Raw genomic sequence first — 23,696 nt, 5'->3', positions numbered from 1 at the left:
TATATAAGGCGCTCCGGATTATAAGGAACACTGTCGTTTTTTGAGAAGATTAAAGGCTTTTAAGTGCACCTTATAGTGCGGAAAATACGCTAATTGAAAAGCGTATGTACAGCGCGCATCTTCCTCTGCTTGTAAACAGAAAGTTTTGCACTTCCAGCTATATCAGCACATCATCTTATACGGTAGGTGGCGGTAAAACTCCTAAGCGGTGAGCAGCCGGTAACAAGAAGTAGACGAATGAGAACGTCCTCGTCTCAGTTCTCGCGCATGCGCCCATAAGGAAGTAATGGAATAGTGGAATAAAGTCGTTATTTATGTTTTTTTCGCACAAAAAGTATTCTCGTCGCTTGATAAACTTATAATTGAGCCGCTGTAGGCACATGGAATATTTAAACCTTTTCTTTAATGACTTTATGGGCCGTCAAGAGTCAGTCCCTTAGGAAGTCTATGTAGGACTGATCCAGCTCTCAGATTCAATCAAAAATATCTTTATTTGTGTTCCGAAGATGAACGAAGGTCTTACGGGGTTGGAACAGCATGGGGGGTGAGTAATTAATGACTTAATTTTCATTTTGGGGTGAACTAACCCTTTAAGACCAAATGATTTTTATTGTTCCGACACTAAAAGCATTACATTAAAAAGGGTGTAGGCCTACTTTCTTTTTCACAAGACTGTCCGTCACAATAGAGAACTAGCTCATCTTCAGTTTCATGCTAACTTTAATGTTCGTTTAAACAACTGTACATATGATCAATAGTAATACCGACACTTGTTTAAAAGTTAAAATTCACTTAACCCTTGTGCATCCTTGTGGACATTTTTGTCCTTTTCAGTTTTGTTTTTTTGATCACTTTGCCTGTGTTAAAGCTAACTGCAAAAAACTTGGCACAGGTGTGTATTTTTATTGGAATTTTACTATTTCACCGTCATTTTCTTAAAAAAATATTTTTTGCATTAGGTACAAAAAATACTCCCTCTCAGCCCCTTTTGGACAAATATGTCCCCATTGAAACCCATTAAAACTGCCATTTTTAATCCCCGGTTCAGTTAACTATAAAATTATGCAATCTTTGTTAAGAGGCTTTCATTCTGATGGCAAGGCTTCAAAATTTTATTTTTGACTATTTTTTATCAGATGGTGTCATTTTTTTTAAGTTTGGCCTATAAAACAAATGTCGCTTTATTCCTGTTTTCTGGTTCGGCATACTATAGAGTCAACTGGATAAATTATGCAATGATATTTGTGTGGGTGTGTTGGTATGGATGTCAGAGTGTGGTTAGTATGTGTGTTATAAAAAAATATGTGTGTGTGTGTGTGCGCATGTGTGTGTTTGTCAGACTGAGAGAGAAAAACTGCAAATTCAAATCCAATCACTGTGAGCTCCAGTGGGGTTTTGCTGGGACCCAATGGGGAAAATATGTTACTACGCCCAAACAAACTGTTACCGAAAGCTCATTTTTTGAGATATCAACCTCAAATTTGGAACACAACCTATTTAGATTTATGGCTTTGATTTTAATGTAGTTTTGAGTTCAACCTGATTTAAAAAATATATATTTTATATAAAATATTATTTTATAAATAATTTTCATAAACTTATACCTATATAACTTTTTTTGGATTTACTTATTATTATTTTTTTACTTCAGCAATAATCTGCAAAGGGTCTTCTTTAAAATGATACCAAACTTAAGTCTGTGCGCCAAAGCGTCACATTTTTATGACAGTTTTTTGACATGTCCTCTTTTTACCTATGAGTAACTTTTTTTAATTGATGCACAAGGGTTAAAGTATATAATAATTATAGAGAGAGTCTCAGACCTTGCTATGGCTTGGAAAGCGAGTTCCACGTTGACACCGGTCTTGGCACTTGTCTCCATGAAAGGGACTCCATATTGCTTTAGTAAAGAAAAAGAAAGTGTAAAGTTAAATAAAAATAACTGTTCATTGATCATTTGTGTGTGTATGCGTGTTAAATACACATCCACTCATACCTTCGCCAGCTTCTCCCCTTCCTCGTGTGTGATGACCCTCTCAGCAGCCATGTCTGACTGGAGGAACAAAAACACATTTATTACCATTAACACATATCCTTGGCATCCTCCAGAGTCAAACTAACCAACAAGAGTGTGAATAGAGGTCCAGTTTTTAACATGCTGCTATGATTTTATTAAAGGAACATTCTGAGATAAACAAGTTAACCCTGTAAAGCCAGACATATGTAATAATATAATGGGCAATGGCGTAGTGTAGGACTTTGATTTCATCCAGTTAGAGGATATTAAACATATTTGATATTTGGAGCCGATTTTGAAACACACATTAACGTCATTTGTGGTGCGTCTCCATGAAACGAGGCGTGTGCTTCTGCGCGCGTTTGTTTTCGGAACGGCATAAAAGTCTGCCGTATGTCATCCTCGGTCGTTTAGTTTATGATGACCAGTTTTTCTCTTAAACATTCACAAAGTTGGGCAAGTAACACACTGAATTAAACGTAAAATTAATCAGTAATCTGTTTTATTTACAAAGTCAAATACTGCGCAGTATGTATTTGACCTTAAAGGCGCAGTATGTAAGTTTCACCAGTAGAGGTCTCTTATTCAAAACAAAGACGCTTGACGATTGATAATTTTTTATGTTTTTATATGTTTATTGTTACGATTAATGTTCGCCTCATTAGTCCCTGAACTTTATTACAGTTACGTTCGATCATTTAAATTCACATTATTTTGTTGTTCTAATAAAAAAAAGCCACAAATTACTACTCATACAGGTCACTTTAGACAAGAGATTTAAACAATACAACTAGTTTTTTGTCGATAAAAGCATCCAAACAGTTGCTCACCTGTCTAATAAAAATTTTTTTTTAAATAATTGCGACTTTTTATCTCACAATTGCGAGATATGAAGTCAGAATTTTGAGAAACAAGGCCGCAATTGCGAGGTATAAAATCACAATTCTAGGAAATAGTCACAATTGCGAGAAAAAAGGACAGAATTGAGGCTCTCACAATTCAGACTTTTTTTCCTCACAATTGCGAGTTTATATCTCGAAATTCTGACATCTTTTCTCAGAATTGTGAGATATAAACTCGCGATTGCGAGTTATCAGGCCAATTAGAAGGAAAAAAGACTTTTTTCCCCTCAGAATAGTTTATATCTTACAATTCTGACTTTATATCACCAAATTGCAACTTTATATCAACCAATTCTAACTTTAAAATCACGCAATTCTGACTATAACACGCAATTGCGACTTTATATCAAACAATTCTGACTTTAAATCAAACAATTCTGACTTTATTTCACACATTTTTGACTTTATAACACACATTTCTGACTTTGTATCAACCAATTCTGACTTTATATCACGCAATTGCGACTTTATATCAACCAATTCTGACTTTATATCACGCAATTGCGACTTTATATCAACCAATTCTGACTTTAAATCAAACAATTTTGACTTTAAATCACGCAATTCTGACTTTAAATCACAAATTTCTGACTTTAAATCACACAATTCTGACTTTATATCAACCAATTCTGACTTTAACTCAAACAATTCTGACTTTAACTCAAACAATTCTGACTTTATATCAACCAATTCTGACTTTAACTCAAACAATTCTGACTTTAAATCACAAAATTCTGACTTTAAATCACACAATTCTGACTTTATATCAACCAATTCTGACTTTAACTCAAACAATTCTGACTTTAACTCAAACAATTCTGACTTTATATCAACCAATTCTGACTTTAACTCAAACAATTCTGACTTTAACTCAAACAATTCTGACTTTATATCAACCAATTCTGACTTTAACTCAAACAATTCTGACTTTAACTCAAACAATTCTGACTTTATATCAACCAATTCTGACTTTAACTCAAACAATTCTGACTTTAACTCAAACAATTCTGACTTTATATCAACCAATTCTGACTTTAACTCAAACAATTCTGACTTTAACTCAAACAATTCTGACTTTATATCAACCAATTCTGACTTTAACTCAAACAATTCTGACTTTAAATCACAAAATTCTGACTTTAAATCACACAATTCTGCCTTTATATCAACCAATTCTGACTTTAACTCAAACAATTCTGACTTTAACTCAAACAATTCTGACTTTATATCAACCAATTCTGACTTTAACTCAAACAATTCTGACTTTAACTCAAACAATTCTGACTTTAAATCACACAATTCTGACGTTATAACACACAATTGTGACTTTATATCAACCAATTCTGACTTTATATCACGCAATTGTGACTTTAAATCAAACAATTTTGACTTTAAATCACGCAATTCTGACTTTAAATCACAAAATTCTGACTTTAAATCACACAATTCTGACTTTATATCAACCAATTCTGACTTTAACTCAAACAATTCTGACTTTAACTCAAACAATTCTGACTTTATATCAACCAATTCTGACTTTAACTCAAACAATTCTGACTTTAACTCAAACAATTCTGACTTTAACTCAAACAATTCTGACTTTAACTCAAACAATTCTGACTTTAACTCAAACAATTCTGACTTTAACTCAAACAATTCTGACTTTATATCAACCAATTCTGACTTTAACTCAAACAATTCTGACTTTAACTCAAACAATTCTGACTTTATATCAACCAATTCTGACTTTAACTCAAACTATTCTGACTTTAACTCAAACAATTCTGACTTTAAATCACACAATTCTGACGTTATAACACACAATTGTGACTTTATATCAACCAATTCTGACTTTATATCACGCAATTGTGACTTTTAATCAAACAATTTTGACTTTAAATCACGCAATTCTGACTTTAAATCACAAAATTCTGACTTTAAATCACACAATTCTGACTTTATATCAACCAATTCTGACTTTAACTCAAACAATTCTGACTTTAACTCAAACAATTCTGACTTTATATCAACCAATTCTGACTTTAACTCAAACAATTCTGACTTTAACTCAAACAATTCTGACTTTAAATCACAAAATTCTGACTTTAAATCACACAATTCTGACTTTATATGAACCAATTCTGACTTTAACTCAAACAATTCTGACTTTAACTCAAACAATTCTGACTTTAACTCAAACAATTCTGACTTTATATCAACCAATTCTGACTTTAACTCAAACAATTCTGACTTTAAATCACAAAATTCTGACTTTAAATCACACAATTCTGACTTTATATCAACCAATTCTGACTTTAACTCAAACAATTCTGACTTTAACTCAAACAATTCTGACTTTAACTCAAACAATTCTGACTTTAAATCAAGCAATTTGCGACTTTATATCAACCAATTCTGACTTTAAATCACACAATTCTGACTTTATATCTCACAATTCTGACTTTATATTTCGCAATTCTGACTTTATATCTTGCAATTCTGACTTTATAACACGCAAGTACGACTTTATATCAACCAATTCTGATTTTAACTCAAACAATTCTGACTTTAAATCACGCAATTCTGACGTTATAACACACAATTGCGATTTTATATCAACCAATTCTGACTTTCTAACATGCAATTCTGACTTTATATCTCACAATTCTGACTATAACAAGCAATTGCGACTTTATATCAACCAATTCTGACTTTAAATCACCCAATTCTGTAAATAAAACTCGCAATTGTGAGAAAAAAAAGTGAGAATTGTGAGATAAAAAGTCGCAATTACCTTTTTTATTTTCCAAACTGTGGCAGAAACAAGCTTCCATAGATACGACATCGATAGGCGACGAAATCACACGGTCCGTTACACTGGTCAAATTATCAGATTTCTCTGGATTTTAACATTGTTTGAAACATTTGGGATTATGCAAGTACACAAGTCAACAAAATATTTAACATTGTTCAAGTGGTTTTTGGATATTTTAATCCAAAATTCCGACATATTGTGCTTTTATGTTTTTAATAAACGGATATTTGATCACTTAAATATGGATGGAAACACTTACGCAATTTTGTTCAAAATTAATACATTTAAATGTATGAGTACATCATAAATCCATCTTTCAAACCCTGTTTTTGTAAGTATTAATATGGTAACAATAAGACCGCATTTGTTAATACCAATGCATTCACTTGAACGGACAATGACCAATATGTTTTTTACAGCACTTTTTAATACGTGTCCAATAAGATACGGCACTTATGTTGACATGTATGACATTAAGGCTTGTGGGTAATGTACTATGGGCTATGTGCATTTATATCTTCCCAGTCCCTTTTTTATCATTTAGTCCATTGCCAGCAATTTATGATATAAAATGAGGCTTTCTGGCTCAATCAGTCCAATAGGGGGCGCTATCTAATCCAGTGCAAAACCAGTTAGTGCAGTTACACCAGAACACACCCAAAGCACACATCAAACAATGAAAGAAAGGTGACCAAAGGTGTGTGGGAAAATGCTTAAGGCAAAAATGTATTACTCGCTAAACTGACAGTCAGTATGAAGGACAAAAAAACAGGTTTTTGGCTCTGTGTCTGCATTAAACATTATTTTTCAATCTTTCAAAAGAGTCTGCTTATCTCGGTTAACTCCTTTCAGGAAGTCCCACTTACCTTGTTGCCAAGCAACATGATGACCACATCCTTCTGTGCGTACTCATAGATTTCAGTCAGCCAGGCCTGCATAGCAATACACATGCAACAAACACACACACACACACACTTTGAAGGACAAGCAACACATCTTCGGTAGATATGTCTTCTCACAACCCACGCTATCGAAAGCCAAGAAATAAAAACCTCAAATGAACCCTTTTTTTTTTTTAAATGTCTGAAATGTTTGTTTGTCTTACTCTGATGTTGTCAAAGGAGGCTTTTCTGGTGATGTCATACAGCAGCAGTAGAGCTGAAATGGAAAGGACAGCTTTCATCATTCAGAACTGAGCTTTATTCGTATTAACACTGACATAAGTCTGGAAAACGTACAGAGAAAGATTGATTGTAACAGTTCAGACCAGTGGAGGACCAATATGAGCTTTTCATTGATCGAAGAAACACCAATAACTAGAGAGCAGAGCTGATGATGACTGATATAATGCCAATATACACTCACCGGCCACTTTATTAGGTACAACCGTTCAACTGCATGTTAACGCAAATATATAATAAGCCAATCACATGTCAGTAAGTCAATGCATTTAGACATGGTCAAGACGATCTGCTGACGTTCAAAGTGAGCATCAGAGCGGGGATTCAAATGACTTTGTGTCGTGGTTGTTGGTGACGGTGAGTATTTCAGAAAGCTGATCTACTGGGACTTTCACACACATCCATCTCTAGGGGGTACAGAGATTGATCCGAAAAAGAGAAAATGTCCAGTGAGCGGCAGTTCTGTGGATGAAATGCCTTGTTGATGCCAGAGGTCAGATGAGGATGGCCAGACTGGTTCAGCTGATGTAACTGACCCAAAAAACAGCAAACTTGACTCACAAGAGCTCACCAGGAAAACGTTGGGAAAACGCTGGGAAAACATTGCCCGGTCTGATGAGTCTCTATTTCTGCTGTGATATTCAGTTGGTCGGGTCATAGATCCATCCCGCCTTGTATCAGCGGTTCAGGCTGGTGGTGGTGGTGGTGTAATGGTGTGTTGGATGTTTTCTTAGCACACTTTGGGCCTCTTAGTCCCAATAGGAAGACAATTTGGAAGACAAAAAGGGCCAAGCGAGGTCTACCCAATAAAGTTACCAATGAGTGTAAATGCATATTTTAATAACAATTTACACAAAATTGCTCAAACGCAATGAACATGCATTTTTGGCGATATAAATGGAAATTTCCATATATCTATTTTTTTTTTTTTTTACTGAACATTGGTTTTAAACTTTAAAGTACTTCACTTTAAAAAAAAAAAAACACTTTTACTGATAATTTACTCACCCCCATGTCATCCAAGATGTCCATGTCCATGTCAAAATAAGTTACATAAGTGTTTCCATCCATATTTAAGTGATCAAGTATCCGTTTATTAAAAACATAAAGCCACAATATGTAGGAATTTTGGATTAAAATATCCAAAAAACCACTTGAACAATGTTATATATTTTGTTGACTTGTGTACATATAATGGACTTCAATGGGAACCAAACAGTTCAAGGTCCAAATGAGAGTTTCAGTGCAGCTTCAAAGGGTTTTAAATGACACCAGACGATGAATAAGGGTCTTATCAAGGACCCTTCAAGTCATGTGTCGAAAAAAGATTTGTTCATTTTGATGAACGAGTTCGAACAGGAGAGTCACAAACGCTCATCCCAGAACAGAGCAAGACGACCATTTGTGCTTATAAAACTTAAACTTTATGTATTTATTAAATGAGCGATCGTTTCACTTGATAAGACCCTTATTCATCGTCTGGAATCGTTTAAAGTCCTTTGAACAGTTTGCACTCAAACTGTCTTTTGGACCTTGAACCGTTTGGTTCCCATTGAAGTCCATTATATGGAGAAAAATCCTGGAATGTTTTCATCAAAAACCTTAATTTCTTTTCGACTGAAGAAAGAAAGACATGGACATCTGGGATGACATGGGGGTGAGTAAATTATCAGTAAAAGTTTTTTTTTTTTTTAAAGTGAACTACTCCTTTAAAGCAAAGCAACAAAAACAAAACATCACCATAAATAACATTAATATGTTTATTGAATTACTACACTGTAAAAAAAATATTGTTGGTTTAACTTAAAAAAGTAAGTAGCCTGGTTGCCTTAAAATTTTAAGTTGATTGAACTGGAAAAAGTGAGTTAATACAATGAAGAAGATTGATTTAATCATCAGAAACTCAAAATTATATGTTATCTGAACTAAATAAATTATTTAAGTTGATTTGACAAAAGAAAAAAAAGGTTGTGATTACTACACTGTAAAAAAATATTATTGGTTTAACTTAAAAAAGTAAGTAACCTGGTTGCCTTAAAATTTTAAGTTGATTGAACTGGAAAAAGCGAGTTAATACAATGAAGGAGAATGATTTAATCATCACAAACTCAAAATAATAAGTTATCTCAACTAAATAAATCATTATAAAGTTGATTTGACAAAAGAAAATATGTTGTGATAACAAATCTTGAAAATATTTTTTTTTTACAGTGTAAACATTTTATTTTTTTAACCATCAGAAACTCAAAATTATATGTTATCTGAACTAAATAAATTATTTAAGTTGATTTGACAAAAGAAAAAAATGTTGTGATTACAACACTGTAAAAAAAATATTGTTGGTTTAACTTAAAATTAAGGCAACCAGGTTACTTACTTTTTTTAAGTGGATTGAACTGGAAAAAGTGAGTTAATACAATGAAGGAGATTAACTTAATCATCAGAAACTCAAAATAATAAGTTACCTGAACTAAATAAATTATTGTAAAGTTGATTTGACAAAAGAAAATATGTTGTGATAACAAATCTTTTACAGTGTAAACATTTTATTATACTGTTACCACTTAAAAAAAAAAAAAAAAAAGACTGCCACTTGAGGCTGAACATCACAGTGATTTAACCAGTTTACTCCACAAGGACCGCCGTGACTCAAGGTCTCTCATGACGTACAGCTTTATTAAGACACGACACCAATAATGAAGTCTATCAGACGGTGATGTGTCAGTGAAGGTGTGATATTTACCCTGAGCGTCTCTGTAGTAGGCGTGAGTAACGCTGCGGAAACGCTCCTGACCGGCCGTGTCCCAAATCTGCAGGAGAGGAGCGTCAACAGCTTCATTTACACGTCAGGCAACACGAATCACATCCGGCCCTACATGTGTATTCAACGCGTGCCAGATGTGGACCGGATCTGGGCCGACACTATATTGCTGACGAAATGTGGCAAAGCGGGAATCCTGAAACGCATTTCGAATATTTTGATTTGTGATGTAATAAACCTTATCTTTGAACCGGCAGGAGGCCAAACCAAATTCAGTTTTCTGAAATAAATGCGAGCGGTGAGCAAAACACACACACCTCTACTAGGCTAGAGCAGCGATGACATTTTAGTAATCCGTTATCTATCTGCCAGCAGACATCTGTTCAAGTCACATGACTTAAAACACCATCCAAGTTCAATACAGTCGGCATCAGCAAACACCACTAACCGGAGGTATAAATGTGTAAATAGATTATGAACTTGTGTTTGCTTACCTGCAGTTTGACCTTCATGTTATCCACAGTCACCACCTTATTCTACAGGCAACAGGAAGAAGAAACACCCATTAAAACCACACAATAATGAAAAGTGAATACTTTGTTATTCAAGGAAATCACTTAATTTAGCCATACTAAAGTGAGATCTCTAGCTGTGCTATTTTGCTTTTGTGTGGCCGGTCTCTCCACGCAGACTTAATTATATAGCGAAGATGAAATAACAGACCAGCTCCCTGCTTAATTTCCTGTTGACGTCAGCCGTTACTTCCTTTGTGAGCGAAACGTTTTGAGGACCAGACTTATCTGATGTTTCCATGCACCAAATGGCAGTGCAATCAGAGACGTCAGTCACACAAATGGAAGTGAGATTTGCAGAGATGAATAATTATCATCCGCAGACATTCACATCCATCTACAGGAAACCATTTAGGCCCGACCAATCGTTCAGTGTAGTTAATGCTGCTGACGGATCAAAAAGCGTGGGTGTTTAAATCTGAAGAGAGTCGTTTGTTGGCCGCTTTCTTTTTTCTTGGCAGACGCGAATGAAAGCATGTGGATTTGTAGGTGCCACCAGTTGCGCAGAAATTACACAACATGTCTGACTTAATGTTACCGTACATCATCTTTTAATTTCCATTATCAAACAGTTGTAACCCTCAGGCCAAACTGATGAAACGCTGGAGTGCTCCTCGTCTACGAGACGCTACAGCCTGTGCTTTGTTGATTTAGATTGTCGCTTTCTTGAGGCTCAGAAATGTATAAAGAATAGGCGTTTCAAACATGTACGACTTCCATGAACACAAAAGGAGACATTTTGAAGACTGTTCAGGCTGCTCATTTACTGTACATACAAGGAGATGCAGTCAGATCCCTAAAAATGACAAAAAAACAATGAAAAGTGGTACATGTGACTTGTGTTGGCAGTTCATATGATAACTTTGAGTGCAGTGTTCATGTAGTTAAAGGAGTAGTTCACTTTTAAAAAAACTTACGCTGATAATTTACTCACCCCCATCTCAACCAAGATGTCCATGTCTTTCTTTCTTCAGTCGAAAAGAAATTAAGGTTTTTGATGAAAACCTTCCAGGATTTTTCTCCATATAATGGACTTCAATGGGAACCAAACGGTTCAAGGTGCAAAAGACAGTTTTAGTGCAAATTGCAATCTGTTCAAATGGCTTTAAACGATTCAAGACGACGAATAAGCGTCTTATCAAGCGAAACGATCGCTCATTTAAAAAAAAAAGTTTAAGTTTTACAAGCTCAAATGGTCGCCTTGCTCTGTTCTGTGATGCGCGTTTGCGACTCTCCTGTTCAAACTCGTTCATCAAAATGAACAAATCTTTTTTCGCGTCATTTGCTTCATTCAAGGAACAAAATGAACCAGTTGACTAAGGAAAAGATTCGATCATTTTGATAAACAAGTTCGAACAGGAGAGTCACGAACGCCCACTGAAACTGTCTTTTGGACCTTGAACCGTTTGGTTCCCATTGAAATCCATTATATGGAGAAAATCCTGGACTGTTTTCATGAAAAACCTTAATTTCTTTTCGACTGAAGAAAGAAAGACATGGACATCTTGGATGACATGGCGGTGAGTAAATTATCAGCAAAAGTTTTTTTTTTAAAGTGAACTACTCCTTTAACAGAAACTAAACCTATAAATAAAAATTTGTTTTTGGTAATATACATTTTAAAAGAAAAACAAACCGCACCCTTTAAAAGGCATACCTCGGGTCTTTATCGACTTGGGACGTCATTCACTACCATCCTCCTCATTCATTTTTTAAAGTTAGACATCAACCTTCTTAGTATTCCTCAATCTATTTATTATGAACAATATAACAAGAAAATTTTAATTATAAAACAATGCCTGTTTTCCCATTTTCATTTTTGTGTTGTTGTAAAAAGTTTATAGGGTAACTCACAAATTGAGTATATTTTTTCTGCACAACAATAATTGATTCTTTGATGACCGAATAAGTGCAATTCACTTTTGTTCTCCGATGTCTGATACACAATGATGACGTGACGTTTCACTCATAGTTACCGCAGGCAGAAAACAAAAGAATAGGAAGTATCATCAGCAAAACTTGAAATGATTTACTGTAGAGCAAGAACTGAACATTATCAAATATCAGTGTCACGGTCACCTGATGGTGGATCTGATGAAGAAGCTGTCAGCGATCAAAATATTGATTTTGAAGATGTTGAAAATTATATTTTTGGGAATTGGAAAATGAATATGGGCCAAATCCTGAATGAACTGAGCTCTGACGAGGACACTAATGATGGTATAAAAACATCTGCTTAAACTGAAACCTTCCAAGCTCCAAATGGTAACAAAATATTTTTGAGTTTTGAGTTTTAAATTATCCCGGTAGAGATCCATCCGTGTTAGGTATAGATGTGGATCGCTAAAGACCCGAATATGTGATGACTGGCGAAACATTCATGCATTTAAAGGGTTAGTTCACCCGAAAATGAAAATTCTGTCAGTATTTGCTCACCCTCATGTTGTTCCAACCCCGTAAGACCTTCGTTCATCTTCGGAACACGAATTAAGATATTTTTGATGAAATCTGAGAGCTGGATCACTCCTCCACAATATAGTCCATAGGCTTCTTGAGGGATTGAAACTTGCCGGCCTCGAAAAGTTATTAAAGACATCGTTAAAATAGTCCAAGTGACTTTAGTGGCTCAATCTTAACTTTGAGTATTGTGTATGATCTGTTGTGTATGATCTCACACGCATCACACACATGACCAGCGTCGGCCAATAGTGAGCCTACGTGTGATGTAGCTCTGCACAATTACACTAGTTTAACTGACAAGAGGCACAAAGAGAAGGAAGTGAATAGTTGAAATAAAGTCGTTATTTTTGTTTGTTTTGCACACAAAAACTATTCTTGTCGCTTGATAAAAGTTAAGATTGAGCCACTGAAGTCACTTGGACTATTTTAACGATGTCTTTAATAACTTTGAGGCAAGTTTCAATCCCTCAAGAAGCCTATGGACTAGTATGCAGGAGTGATCCAGCTCTCAGATATCAACAAAAATATCTTAATTTGTGTTCCGAAGATAAGTGAAAGTCTTATGGGGTTGGAACAACATGAGGGTGAGGAAATACTGACAAATTTTATCGGGGGGTGGGGGTGAACTATCCCTCAGGGTTAAACGAACAGTTAAAATTTGTCTCAGCAATTAAAAATAATCATGCTAACTTATAGTACTAACATTTTGTTGTGTTCAATTCCATGTTTTTTTTTTTGGGGGGGGGGGTTGGGAGTCGACTCCCAACTGCAGGAGAATCGATTCCTCGGCTTCATTTACTTTACATCAAGACAGGGTCAGGAATAAAACAAGACCGCAGTCGTTATTAACAGTGTTGGGGGTTAATGCATTACAGTGTCAGATTACAGATTATTGCAAAGTAATCTGATTACATAATCAGATTACTTTTTTCCCCAAGTAATCCATCACTTTCAAATTTACAAAAGAATATCTGAACAACTTAGAGTAAAAGTAACTTTCCCCAACACTGGTTATTACACAATTGTTTTTTTTTCTCGAGCCTTAAATTCCCTTATTTAAACAAATTAGTGATGACATTACCTTGAAATATCGAGTAACTATTAAGTGATTCCCATACATCATTTTACACAGGAAAACGTCAAGGTCAAATATTATGTCAGGATGTAATTTAATTAATTCATCTCATTGTACCAATCGGGTGATGGCGCTAAACCAATTTTACATTTATTGCATTAGGATAAATACACATGCATCAATTAAACTACAAAGCTGGCACAGATGTATGTATAATAATTGCAAACTAAAGTTACTAAAGTGGAAAAGATGATTTTCCCATTCTGCTAAATTTCTCCTTTACCTAAAAAAGGCAGGTTTGGAGCAACAGGGGAGTAAATGACGGCGTAATGGTTCGGCTGCTTAAAGCACCTTCCAGGAAGTTCTTCATTAAAAAAAAAGAAATTAGAGCACAGCACAACGCCATTTGAGAAGAACATGAACCGGTTCAATAAGATCGCAGGTATGTCTCTATTGTTCCTTCAGGCGCTCTTGCATATCTGACGGAGATGAAAACACAATTCTTTTATCGTGACAGAACTGCGCTCAAACAGAGCTCAGATGTCTCGTTCTTTCTCTAAGGGCAAAACCATCACAAGCTGCAGAACAAGATAAATTAAATCCAGTGACAAAATTGGTAGTGATGATTAGGCTCGGGAATTGAGAGATGCTTTTTCAGAACGCTTTCTGGAACTTGTTTCTTATTGAAGAATGAATTCAATCGAGATTTACGTGCGTCTAGGCCTATGACTAAAATTATTAATTTATTCATTCCGTAGGACATTATTTGTCCCACAAAATGTAAAGGTCGAGGTAAAGTCCCTTCAAGGCAAGTCATTTCACTCAGCGATCATCTGAGTCAGGATACATCAAATTCTTCAAAGCTGTTCTCCAAGATTATACGACTGAAATCACCAATGAAATCTGACAACAGCCGTCTCATATACATGCTCAAATCTGATTGGCTGAGAGCCTTTTCCAACCAGTGTGTCACCATAGGAACCGCTTCACGGTTTGTATCACTCCGCTTGCAGCATTTCTCTCAGCGAGTGTCATGGTGGACACCATCATTTTACAAGTGTCCCGGATTGTTGTTTGAAGAGTTTTCTAGGCTAGAATGTAGTAATTAAGACATGGACGAGCCAATGCGCATGAAAAGTCTTAAAGGGACACTCTACCTCAGGAAAGATGAATGTGTATTTATGTAGATGAAATTATTTTTGAATTTGGAGCTTTCTAGACTGAGAAAAGCCAGAAAATGTATTTTTGGCTAATGTGGATGAAAGACAACAACTCCCAGAATGCACTTTCTTCGCTGCCCTAGGAGGCCACACCTACCGGTAACAACAAGTCTAGGCTACTAGTGAGTCTCCGTGATGAGTCTGCCCGAAAATATGTTTCAAGATCGCCCAAAATGTCCAGGATTCGGCTTTTGCGCTCTACAGTCGCCATTCATCATGTTTACTGTGGCGAGCGGGACGAGTGAGGGCCGCGGGAGAACGGCGCAAGGCTGGTGGCGTGATTACCGATGAGTGACACCTGTGAGACGCACCGGTCTCGTATCTCTCAGCGGGGATTTTCTTAGCAATGTTAAAACGCACATCAACCGATCACTTGTTTAGCGTTCTTGTAAACACTACATTCAGATTCACCAATCAGAATGAATTCAGTTAGATTGAAACAAAAGCTGTGCATGTAAACAATGAATGGCGACTGCAGAAAGCAAAAGGTGAATCCCAGACATCGATGGCCGGGCATGTCCGGGAAAAAAGAGGACGGTAACCCCTACTACTCGGCTTTCTCCACAGAACAAGAGCCTGCTAGCTTAGCTTCCAAAACAAGATGGCTGACACTATGTGTAATCCCAATCCTCCATAATGCATCCGTCTGCGTGTTCATTCCCAGACAGCAAACATTGAATCAACGTGGAAACGACATCTCTCATGATATCGAAACAACGTTGATCTGGCATTGTTTTGCTCATCGAATTAACGTTGAACCAACGTCAGACGCGGCGTTCTTCAAAGCTAAATGAAAATCGAAAATTGGTTTGCTTTCATAACGTTGAAACAACGTTGATTTCAAGTTGATTTTTCCGTAAGTTTTGATGAATGACGCGTCTGACGTTGGTTCAACGTTAATTCGGTGAGCAAAGCAATGTCAGATCAACGTTGTTTCGATGTCATATTTCCACGTTGATTCAATGTCAGTTTGCTATCAAGGGTATCTTTGTCCTTATTTACAAAAAGTTCTGCCGGTGAAATCAGACGCACTGGCACTAATCTGTGATTGGTCTGTTAGTGCATTAGGCCCAACCCCCTATGGGCGGGTTTGAAAGGGTGGGATCTAGTGCTTGTAGTCTTTACAGAAATCCCCCCTCTTACACTTTCTCCATCAATGACGTAAAATGATGATTTTAGCGTCATTGTAGGAGGAAGCGAAAACGGTAAATAGCAGATTTTTCTCGTCTCAGGGGAAAGGAGAGGGTGTTGCACGACCATTCAATAGTATAACTGGGTTTCTAACAATGGAAAGCTTAATGCAAATGGGTGGAGTGTCCCTTTAAGATCAGTTTCTTTAGCGGCTGGTGATTGGCTCTTTAATTTGGAAGGCGGGACTTATTCCAACATATTGCGGGTTGCACTTTCTCCCATTCATAAGTAAACATGAGTGCGCCATCTTTGTAAAGTCCAATATTTTCAGTGAATAATTAAAACTTGAATCTGTTCCTCACTTAGAAAATTGTGCTTCTTTTACAGTGGGGTTTGAGAAAAGACAAGACATGAGGGTGAGAAAATCAAACCCGGGGTCATTCAATTCTTTACCGTTTCCATTCCTATGGTGATTATGACATATGACTATAGGGTTTTCATTAGACAGTTGCTCTAGGAAACCTGCTTGATCCATCCAAGTCATAACCTATTATTTGAGAAATGGACAAATAAATGGCATCAGCTTCAAGGACCTTTTGACACTGGAAAGGACATCGATTTATGAAAAACACATCTTTCATGGCCTCAGGCTACCCAGCATAAATCAACCATAGGCATCAATGTGTTGTAATGGCTTTCCATTTCTCTGGCATCAGACTTGCTCCGCTCTGGCTCCCACACATCCTCATGCTGAGCAAGTGCTACAAGGAAGAGCCCAAAATAGACACAGGCTATAGTGCTGCCGTTGAGCCATTCAAAAAAAAAAATACCAGCACTGAAACGCCTCACTGTTTCCCTGAGCCACGGCACATAAAATGCTTCATTTCCGACTAATTTTATTCGTTGTTGGCAGGCAATCAAAGAACGAGGCTTTTTGAACTTCGTAAAGACACCTTCTCTCCCAAAACATGGCACTTTCTCCTCGATTCTGACGAGGCCACATGCAAAACCTCGACAGTTTCAAGGTCTTTAGCCAACCTTCACTTGCCTGCAAAAACACACTGTGAAACCAAACTGACTGTCTTGGCTTGAGGGCAAATATCTATTTGTGGATCATGACAAACTTTGTTTTCCTCCAATAAACACACGTGCCATTGACGGCAACTGTCAGAACAGCCTCTGCAATAACAACTACTGATGTGTTTACCGTGATGACTCAAAAAAACAAACACAAAGCCACTCAAACTCTTTCTCCAAGAAAAGAAACGAAATATATGAATGACTCATCTTGTACTAAGGGGCGTACACACTTTTTGTTTTAGTCCAATCAGGTGCTCTCTTCAATGAGAATGCCCCTAAAATAACAACTAGCAATTTTTTAAATGGGATGGGCTCACATGGGGTCTTTAAAGTTGTGATCAGAGAGAAGTATAGCAACAGATATTTTCTTCTGAATTGTGACGAGTGTAACTTGGTCTATGTATCGGTTGTGATTTGACTTTTTTTTAATAGGGCATTGCTCAAAAAAAATGAATGCAAGCTTGTTGTCGATGGTTAAAGTCACTGTAGCGTCCCAATGAAGTGCTTTGGAACGAGCAGCTTCGTATGACGCGTTAACGTAATTTCCACTGAAACAGGAAGTTACAGTAAGACATTCCACGGCTCCTCCCCCTTTTCAAATAGCCAATAGCGTGTAGTTTACCTCACAGACGGCAAGTCGTACTTGACAGCACCATGGAAATGAAGCCGAGCGCTGATGATACGTTAGATTCAATAGTACAGGAGTGAATACATTCTAGCCATTACATTTTTAAAGGGGGGGTTGATTGCGATTTCACTTTTTTGATTTTAAATCTGTTGGTGCATGAACAGTATCTGCAAAGTTGGAGCGCTGAAAGTTCAGTGTAAGCAGAGATATCGTCTTTTAAAAACAGGAAGTATATTGCCTACAAAAACGACTGGATTGGGACTACAGCCTTCCCACGGACGCTGTACTTCGCCAACAATGGATACAATTTATGTTTGATTATGTTCCTGAAAATGACAATTGTAATCTAGTTCTCTGTGCTGCGCATTTTACGGAAGACAGCTTCCAGAATCTCCACGAGTTCAACACTGGATTCAACAAGAATCTGTTACTAAAACATGAAGCAGTTCCAACTTTAAAACCAGAGGCAGCCGTTGTTGGGCCACAACCTGTGAGTAGGCGAAGACTTCATCATTTTAAATGTATTTGCATGTATAATTTCAGACGTAATATTTTAGTTTTATCAAATGCCAGCGCTGGCTTTATAGCCACTAGGCTAACGTTACTAGTTATGCTATTTTATGTACAAACATTACGCACCTGAATTTTGTATATGTACTAATTTTATAAATGTATTTTTCATGTATATATACTTTATGGTGTTATTTTTCGATTTGATCGAGAACGTAAACCAATGCCAACGCTGTTTGTGTTTATAGTAGCCAGTCAGTTTGATGCTATTGTGTAAGACAAACGTGTATAAGGTTAAAAATATAAGCAAATTACCATTCAGAAACGTTTGTAAGAGCCGTGTGTGGTGAGGTTCTGCTCGCCTCTCTTCATCGCCGCTTTCTCGGTCTGATTCTGGCGCATACTGATACTGCAGTATCGACAGCATTATTTACATTTGACAGGAACACATACGCAACTTTCGCTCGTAAAGGTAATGGGCGTGAAGTATCCGGACAACGTGAGCGACAGTTTAGCCGATCTGAGCCCACTGCCTGTTTCTGGGAGAGCGGTTTCATAGGCTCAGGAAGTCGTTCAGAGGACAGAGGAGAGCGCGGCTTACAATAAAGGTGAAATTTATGAAAAATAAGACTTTAAAAAAAAAAAAGAAAAACCACGAATACATGTTATATTGCACCCCATAAACACAATCATGCAAAGTAAAAAAGCAGTAAACCCAACGAATCAACGAACAGATGGAAAACTAAATAAAACTTGAGCGTTTAAGTAAGCGAACACACACATCTCCCAACATGACATCATGACTTTTGCGTAAACATACGCGCCACTTTCGAGTCAAGTGGTGTGTTATCTCTATGCATTTTGAGCTATCCGCGTGTATGCGTGTATGTCTACGCCATTAAATTCCGAGTGATTCCGCGTGTCTGTACACGCCGTCAAATGTCCGCGCGAAACGAAGCAAAATGTAGATCTACATCTGGGGAGCGATCTTTTTTTTCCTAGGATGGTAAGCGAACAGCCATAAATGCCATTAACCCCAGTGACGGTTAGGTTTAGGGACAGGGTTGAGATAAGTCATATATTTATATATACAGTAATAACGTTAAGTCAACGGCGTTCATAAACACGCTGAAAGGCGATTATGCGTCTTGATAGCACGGCAAAAATGAAAATACGAATTGGCGTGTCATACACACGCTACTTCATGAGATCAGTCTGCATCTCCAACACATATCGCTCCGTGACTTGTCAACGGTCGCTTTGGCCAGGTGTTTATAGCATAGGGGGCGGGGCTTCAGATTCTAGAGAGCATTTGATTGGACAAAAGTGTGATGAGAAGCTGAAGTTCGCGGTGATGTCATAAAAATACGTGATCCATTTTAGCGGAAGTGAATTTCAAGTTCTGAATGGTTATATCTCCTAAATGTGAATTTTGTCCATTGTTTTGGAGCACACCACAGCTTATACATAACCTCAAGGCTAACATTCATACCAAAAGCTAAAAATAGTAAATTTTATAAATTTACAAATTTACAATTTTCGTAAAAGTACATTTTGATTTCACGGTGCGTTTAAGAAAGGGACGGGGTTTAAATGGATTACATGATGGGAGAAGTCCTGTATACGTCACCAGAGAGAAGTCTGACATTTAAAAAAAATAAATAAATAAACATATGCCTGCACGAAACGAATTGAATAGATTACATTTCATGCCACCCAAGGTAAATCTTGTTTCCTCCCCAACAAGTGCTGGCAGGCCTAGTTTAAGGCCCAAAATGTCACGGGGCAACTGGTTAATCATTTAGCCAGACTGAAACGTGAAGGAGCATCAGATGGGCCTGTTAGATCCGAACACTCCCAAGACGTCTGGAGTGTACAGAGACTTCGCGGAGAGGCTGGTGGACCAATAACACTTCAGAAGACCACAGAGATTTGCACAGTTAAACGCCAATGGACCGTGAACACACACACACACACACTGCATGATGGAGTGTCTGAACAGCTTTTTGATTAGATGCTGACACTAAGTGTTAAACGGATCATTTTCCAGCAATACATTTTAATAATCTACTTGTAATATTAGATTTTGAGGAATATTTTCCTCCCTCTCACTGACCCTGAAGATTATGAGGGACATTTTTTTGGATCATGAAAGAAGATGTATTTGGAGAATGTTGATGACCAAACCGATTTGGTGCCCATTGAATGGACAAAAACAAAGAGATTTCTCTAAACATTTATGTTCCTCAGATAAAGAAATCATGCATGTTTGGAATGACATAACTGAATAAAGGACTGAATTTTTAAATTTTGGGGGAAGTATCCATTTAACCCTCTGACAGTATTCGGTCATTCTTGACTGAAAAGTGGAAATGTTTTGTACGGAGACCAAACCAAATCTGACTGAAAGCTTACTTTATAATATTAGCGAATATCAAGCTCAAATTTGAAACAACTTGTTTAGATTTATGGCTTGATCTTCAGGCAGTTTTAATGTTAAATGTAATTTGGGAAAATATAGCCTATTTTTGATGTAAAAATGGAAAATAATACTTTTGTGAATCTTCATAACCCTAAACGGTAACACTTTACTTGAAGGGGTGTTCATAAGACTGACATGACACCTTGAAGTAGGGTTTATGTATGTTTGACAACTGTCATTAAGTGTCTTTCACTCAATAATGACATTTTGAATGCAAATATGACATTGTTTGAGATGTCTTTGTTATGACATCTTGACATAAACCATAAATTCATAACCTGTCAGTGTCTTTGTCATGACAACATGACATTAAATTAAGTTAAACTGTCATGTGGTTGGCGTTGACATTGGCTGTCATGAGGCCATTATAACTGTGTCATGAATATTTGCTACAGTGGTACAAAATGAACGAATCTTTTTCCGAGTCAATTCGTTCGTTGAATACACCAAATGACTCGTAAAGATTCGTTCTTTTTGATGAACAAGTTCGAACAGGAGATAACAAACGTGCGTCACAGAACAGAGCAAGGCGACCATTTGAGCTTATAAAACTTAAACTTTTTTTTTTTTTAAATGAGCGATCGTTTCGCTTGATAAGACCCTTATTCATCATCTGGAATCGTTTAAAGCCCTTTGAACAGTTTGCACTGAAACTGGACCTTGAACCGTTTGGTTCCCATTGAAGTCCATTATATGGAGAAAATCCAGGAATGTTTTCATCAAAAACCTTAATTTCGTTTCGACTGAAGAAAGAAAGACATGGACATCTTGGATGACATGGGGGTGAGTAAATTATCAGCAAAAGTTTTTTAAAAGTGAACTACTCCTTTAAGAATGCGTCGTTTTTTCAGCTTTGTTTCAATAAATATGACTTTTGGTCAAGAGAAGAGCTTAGAGCTCTGACACTTACAAATACATCAAGCACACTTATTTAAGGACCCTTTTATACAATATGAAAATGTTGGGAAAAGAGAAGCAAACCAGCTCCTTCCACTGCCGGCTCACCCTAAAGTCTATCCCCACTGTCGCAATGAAGTTGCCACCCAGAAAGGCACCATCTTTAAAGCGCACCAGGACGCAGGTCTTCCCCACTGCCGAGTCTCCCAGCAGCATCACCTAAAGGCATCGGGTCAGAGACAGCTGTTAGGCCTGCAACCCAGCCACTACACACATCCCGCTTAGGTGTAATGAGCTCCAACACCATGTTAAAGTCAACATACCCACTTCACTTCCATCAAATTATACATTTCCGAGCGGAACGAGGCAAGAATGTGAGGTAGGGATCGGTTATATACATCAAGATTGTGAAAAGTGTCTCTTAACGGGTTTTTGAAGTGAGAATAACTGCTGCGTTTACATGGACACCTTTTGAATTGAATTTCGAATGTAGCGTTTACATGAACGCGAAATAAAGTGATCGGGTTGACGTGCGCGTTAACATCCCCATGTTCACACTTCTGTCAGCACACATCTAATTATTTGTGTATGCGATTAGAATCTGATCTAAGGGCCCGTCCACATGAAGACGCGTTTCGCCGTATACGTTTAAATTTTTATCGTATTGGCGTTTCGTCCACACGGATCCGGCGTTTTGGGAAAGTGAAACTGCTATTTTTTGAAACCAGGTCCCAAAGTAGATAAATCGAAAAAACGAAACCCTTGCGGTTTTGTGTGTACAGCCAATCCGTATATTTTGTGAAACGATGATGTCATCACATCACGTGTCGGCTGCGTCACACGCCATCTTCGTTTTCTTCTTGGTTCGTGTACAGCGCGCAAGGTTATGCGCATGCTCAAAGTCTTCTTCTCCGTGTATAGTGCATCTCTGTGGCAGAATTACAGCGCCCCATACTGGTCTGGCATATATACTACACCGTTTTCAGTCGGTTTCAGTGGTTTCGTGTGTACGCAGATATTTTTTGAGACGACGCCGTGTTTACGGATTTTTTTTAGAACGAGGAAAAAAATTAAAATCGGATAGGGATTTGTGTGGACGTGGCCTAAAATGACTGACGTCCACATTGTGTATCGCGAATGCGACGAGTGTCCATGCTATGACACTCGTTGGTTTCTATGGCAATGACATTGGATTGGTGGGTGAAGGCCAAATAAACAACAGCAACTGCAACACGGAGAGGGATTGCAATAGAGATGTTGTATTATTCACAACATGGCAGTGTGTAGCCGGCTGATGCGAGAGGCTTTATTACGTGCCGTCGTCTCCGTCGGTTTACTACCGGTCCATTCAAACGCTCCCGCTGCGTTTTTTAAAAACACTTTCAAACGCCCCCGTGCGTTGATCATTGTAGCCAATCACAGACGTATCCGATGAGCGCGTGAACACAATGGCCAATCAGAGGCGAACACAATGGCCAATCAGAGGCGAACACAATGGCCAATCAGCGCCTAAAGTTTTTTTTTTGACAACTCTAGTAGTAATTTTCTGCTCGTTCGGCCCTTTGCAAGTGACTTTCAGCGTGTTCACATTTTACAGGGCGTGAGCAAGTCACATAACCCGATCAGAGCGGTCAGACTGAAGATAGGAATAGGATTTCAAACCACATTTGGATGTGGCTCGAAACGGATTTGTATTTCATGAGATTTTTTTTGTTGTTCACACTAGCTAAATCTGACTGGATTTCAATCGGATATTCACAAAAATCGGATTTGGACTGACAGTCTCAACTGGTCACAACCCAGATAGCAAATGACATCTGGCCCAGTTGTGGCCCATATATCTCTCATTCTTCTGGCCCACTTACCGCATAGAGCGACGACGATAACTCGAGTGTGGCTGGCAATACGATACATATCCGGGCCTCATCCGGGCCAACTATGGCACAGTTCTGGCAAAGGAAAAGG

The 23,696-nt window shown here is 37.5% G+C and overlaps 1 protein-coding gene across 1 annotated transcript in view; it reads right to left on the bottom strand.

Moving 5' to 3' along the window:
- The window catches only part of LOC120474955 (ras-related protein Rab-37), a 46,941-nt gene that overhangs the window by 4,056 nt on the left and 19,189 nt on the right, over window positions 1-23,696 (bottom strand). Inside the window, exons 3-8 of the mRNA XM_039665611.2 lie at window positions 10,171-10,212; window positions 9,659-9,725; window positions 6,840-6,892; window positions 6,601-6,666; window positions 1,997-2,053; window positions 1,824-1,900 (exon numbers count right to left, since the gene is read on the bottom strand). Coding sequence (XP_039521545.2) covers window positions 1,824-1,900; window positions 1,997-2,053; window positions 6,601-6,666; window positions 6,840-6,892; window positions 9,659-9,725; window positions 10,171-10,212 — 362 coding nt within the window. The remainder of the gene's footprint in view (window positions 1-1,823; window positions 1,901-1,996; window positions 2,054-6,600; window positions 6,667-6,839; window positions 6,893-9,658; window positions 9,726-10,170; window positions 10,213-23,696) is intronic.

This window comes from Pimephales promelas, chromosome 3, assembly GCF_988280905.1.
Source record: "Pimephales promelas chromosome 3, fPimPro1.hap1.1, whole genome shotgun sequence".
Classification (NCBI taxonomy): Eukaryota; Metazoa; Chordata; class Actinopteri; order Cypriniformes; family Leuciscidae; genus Pimephales; species Pimephales promelas.
This window is presented reverse-complemented; position numbering and strand designations above follow the sequence as displayed.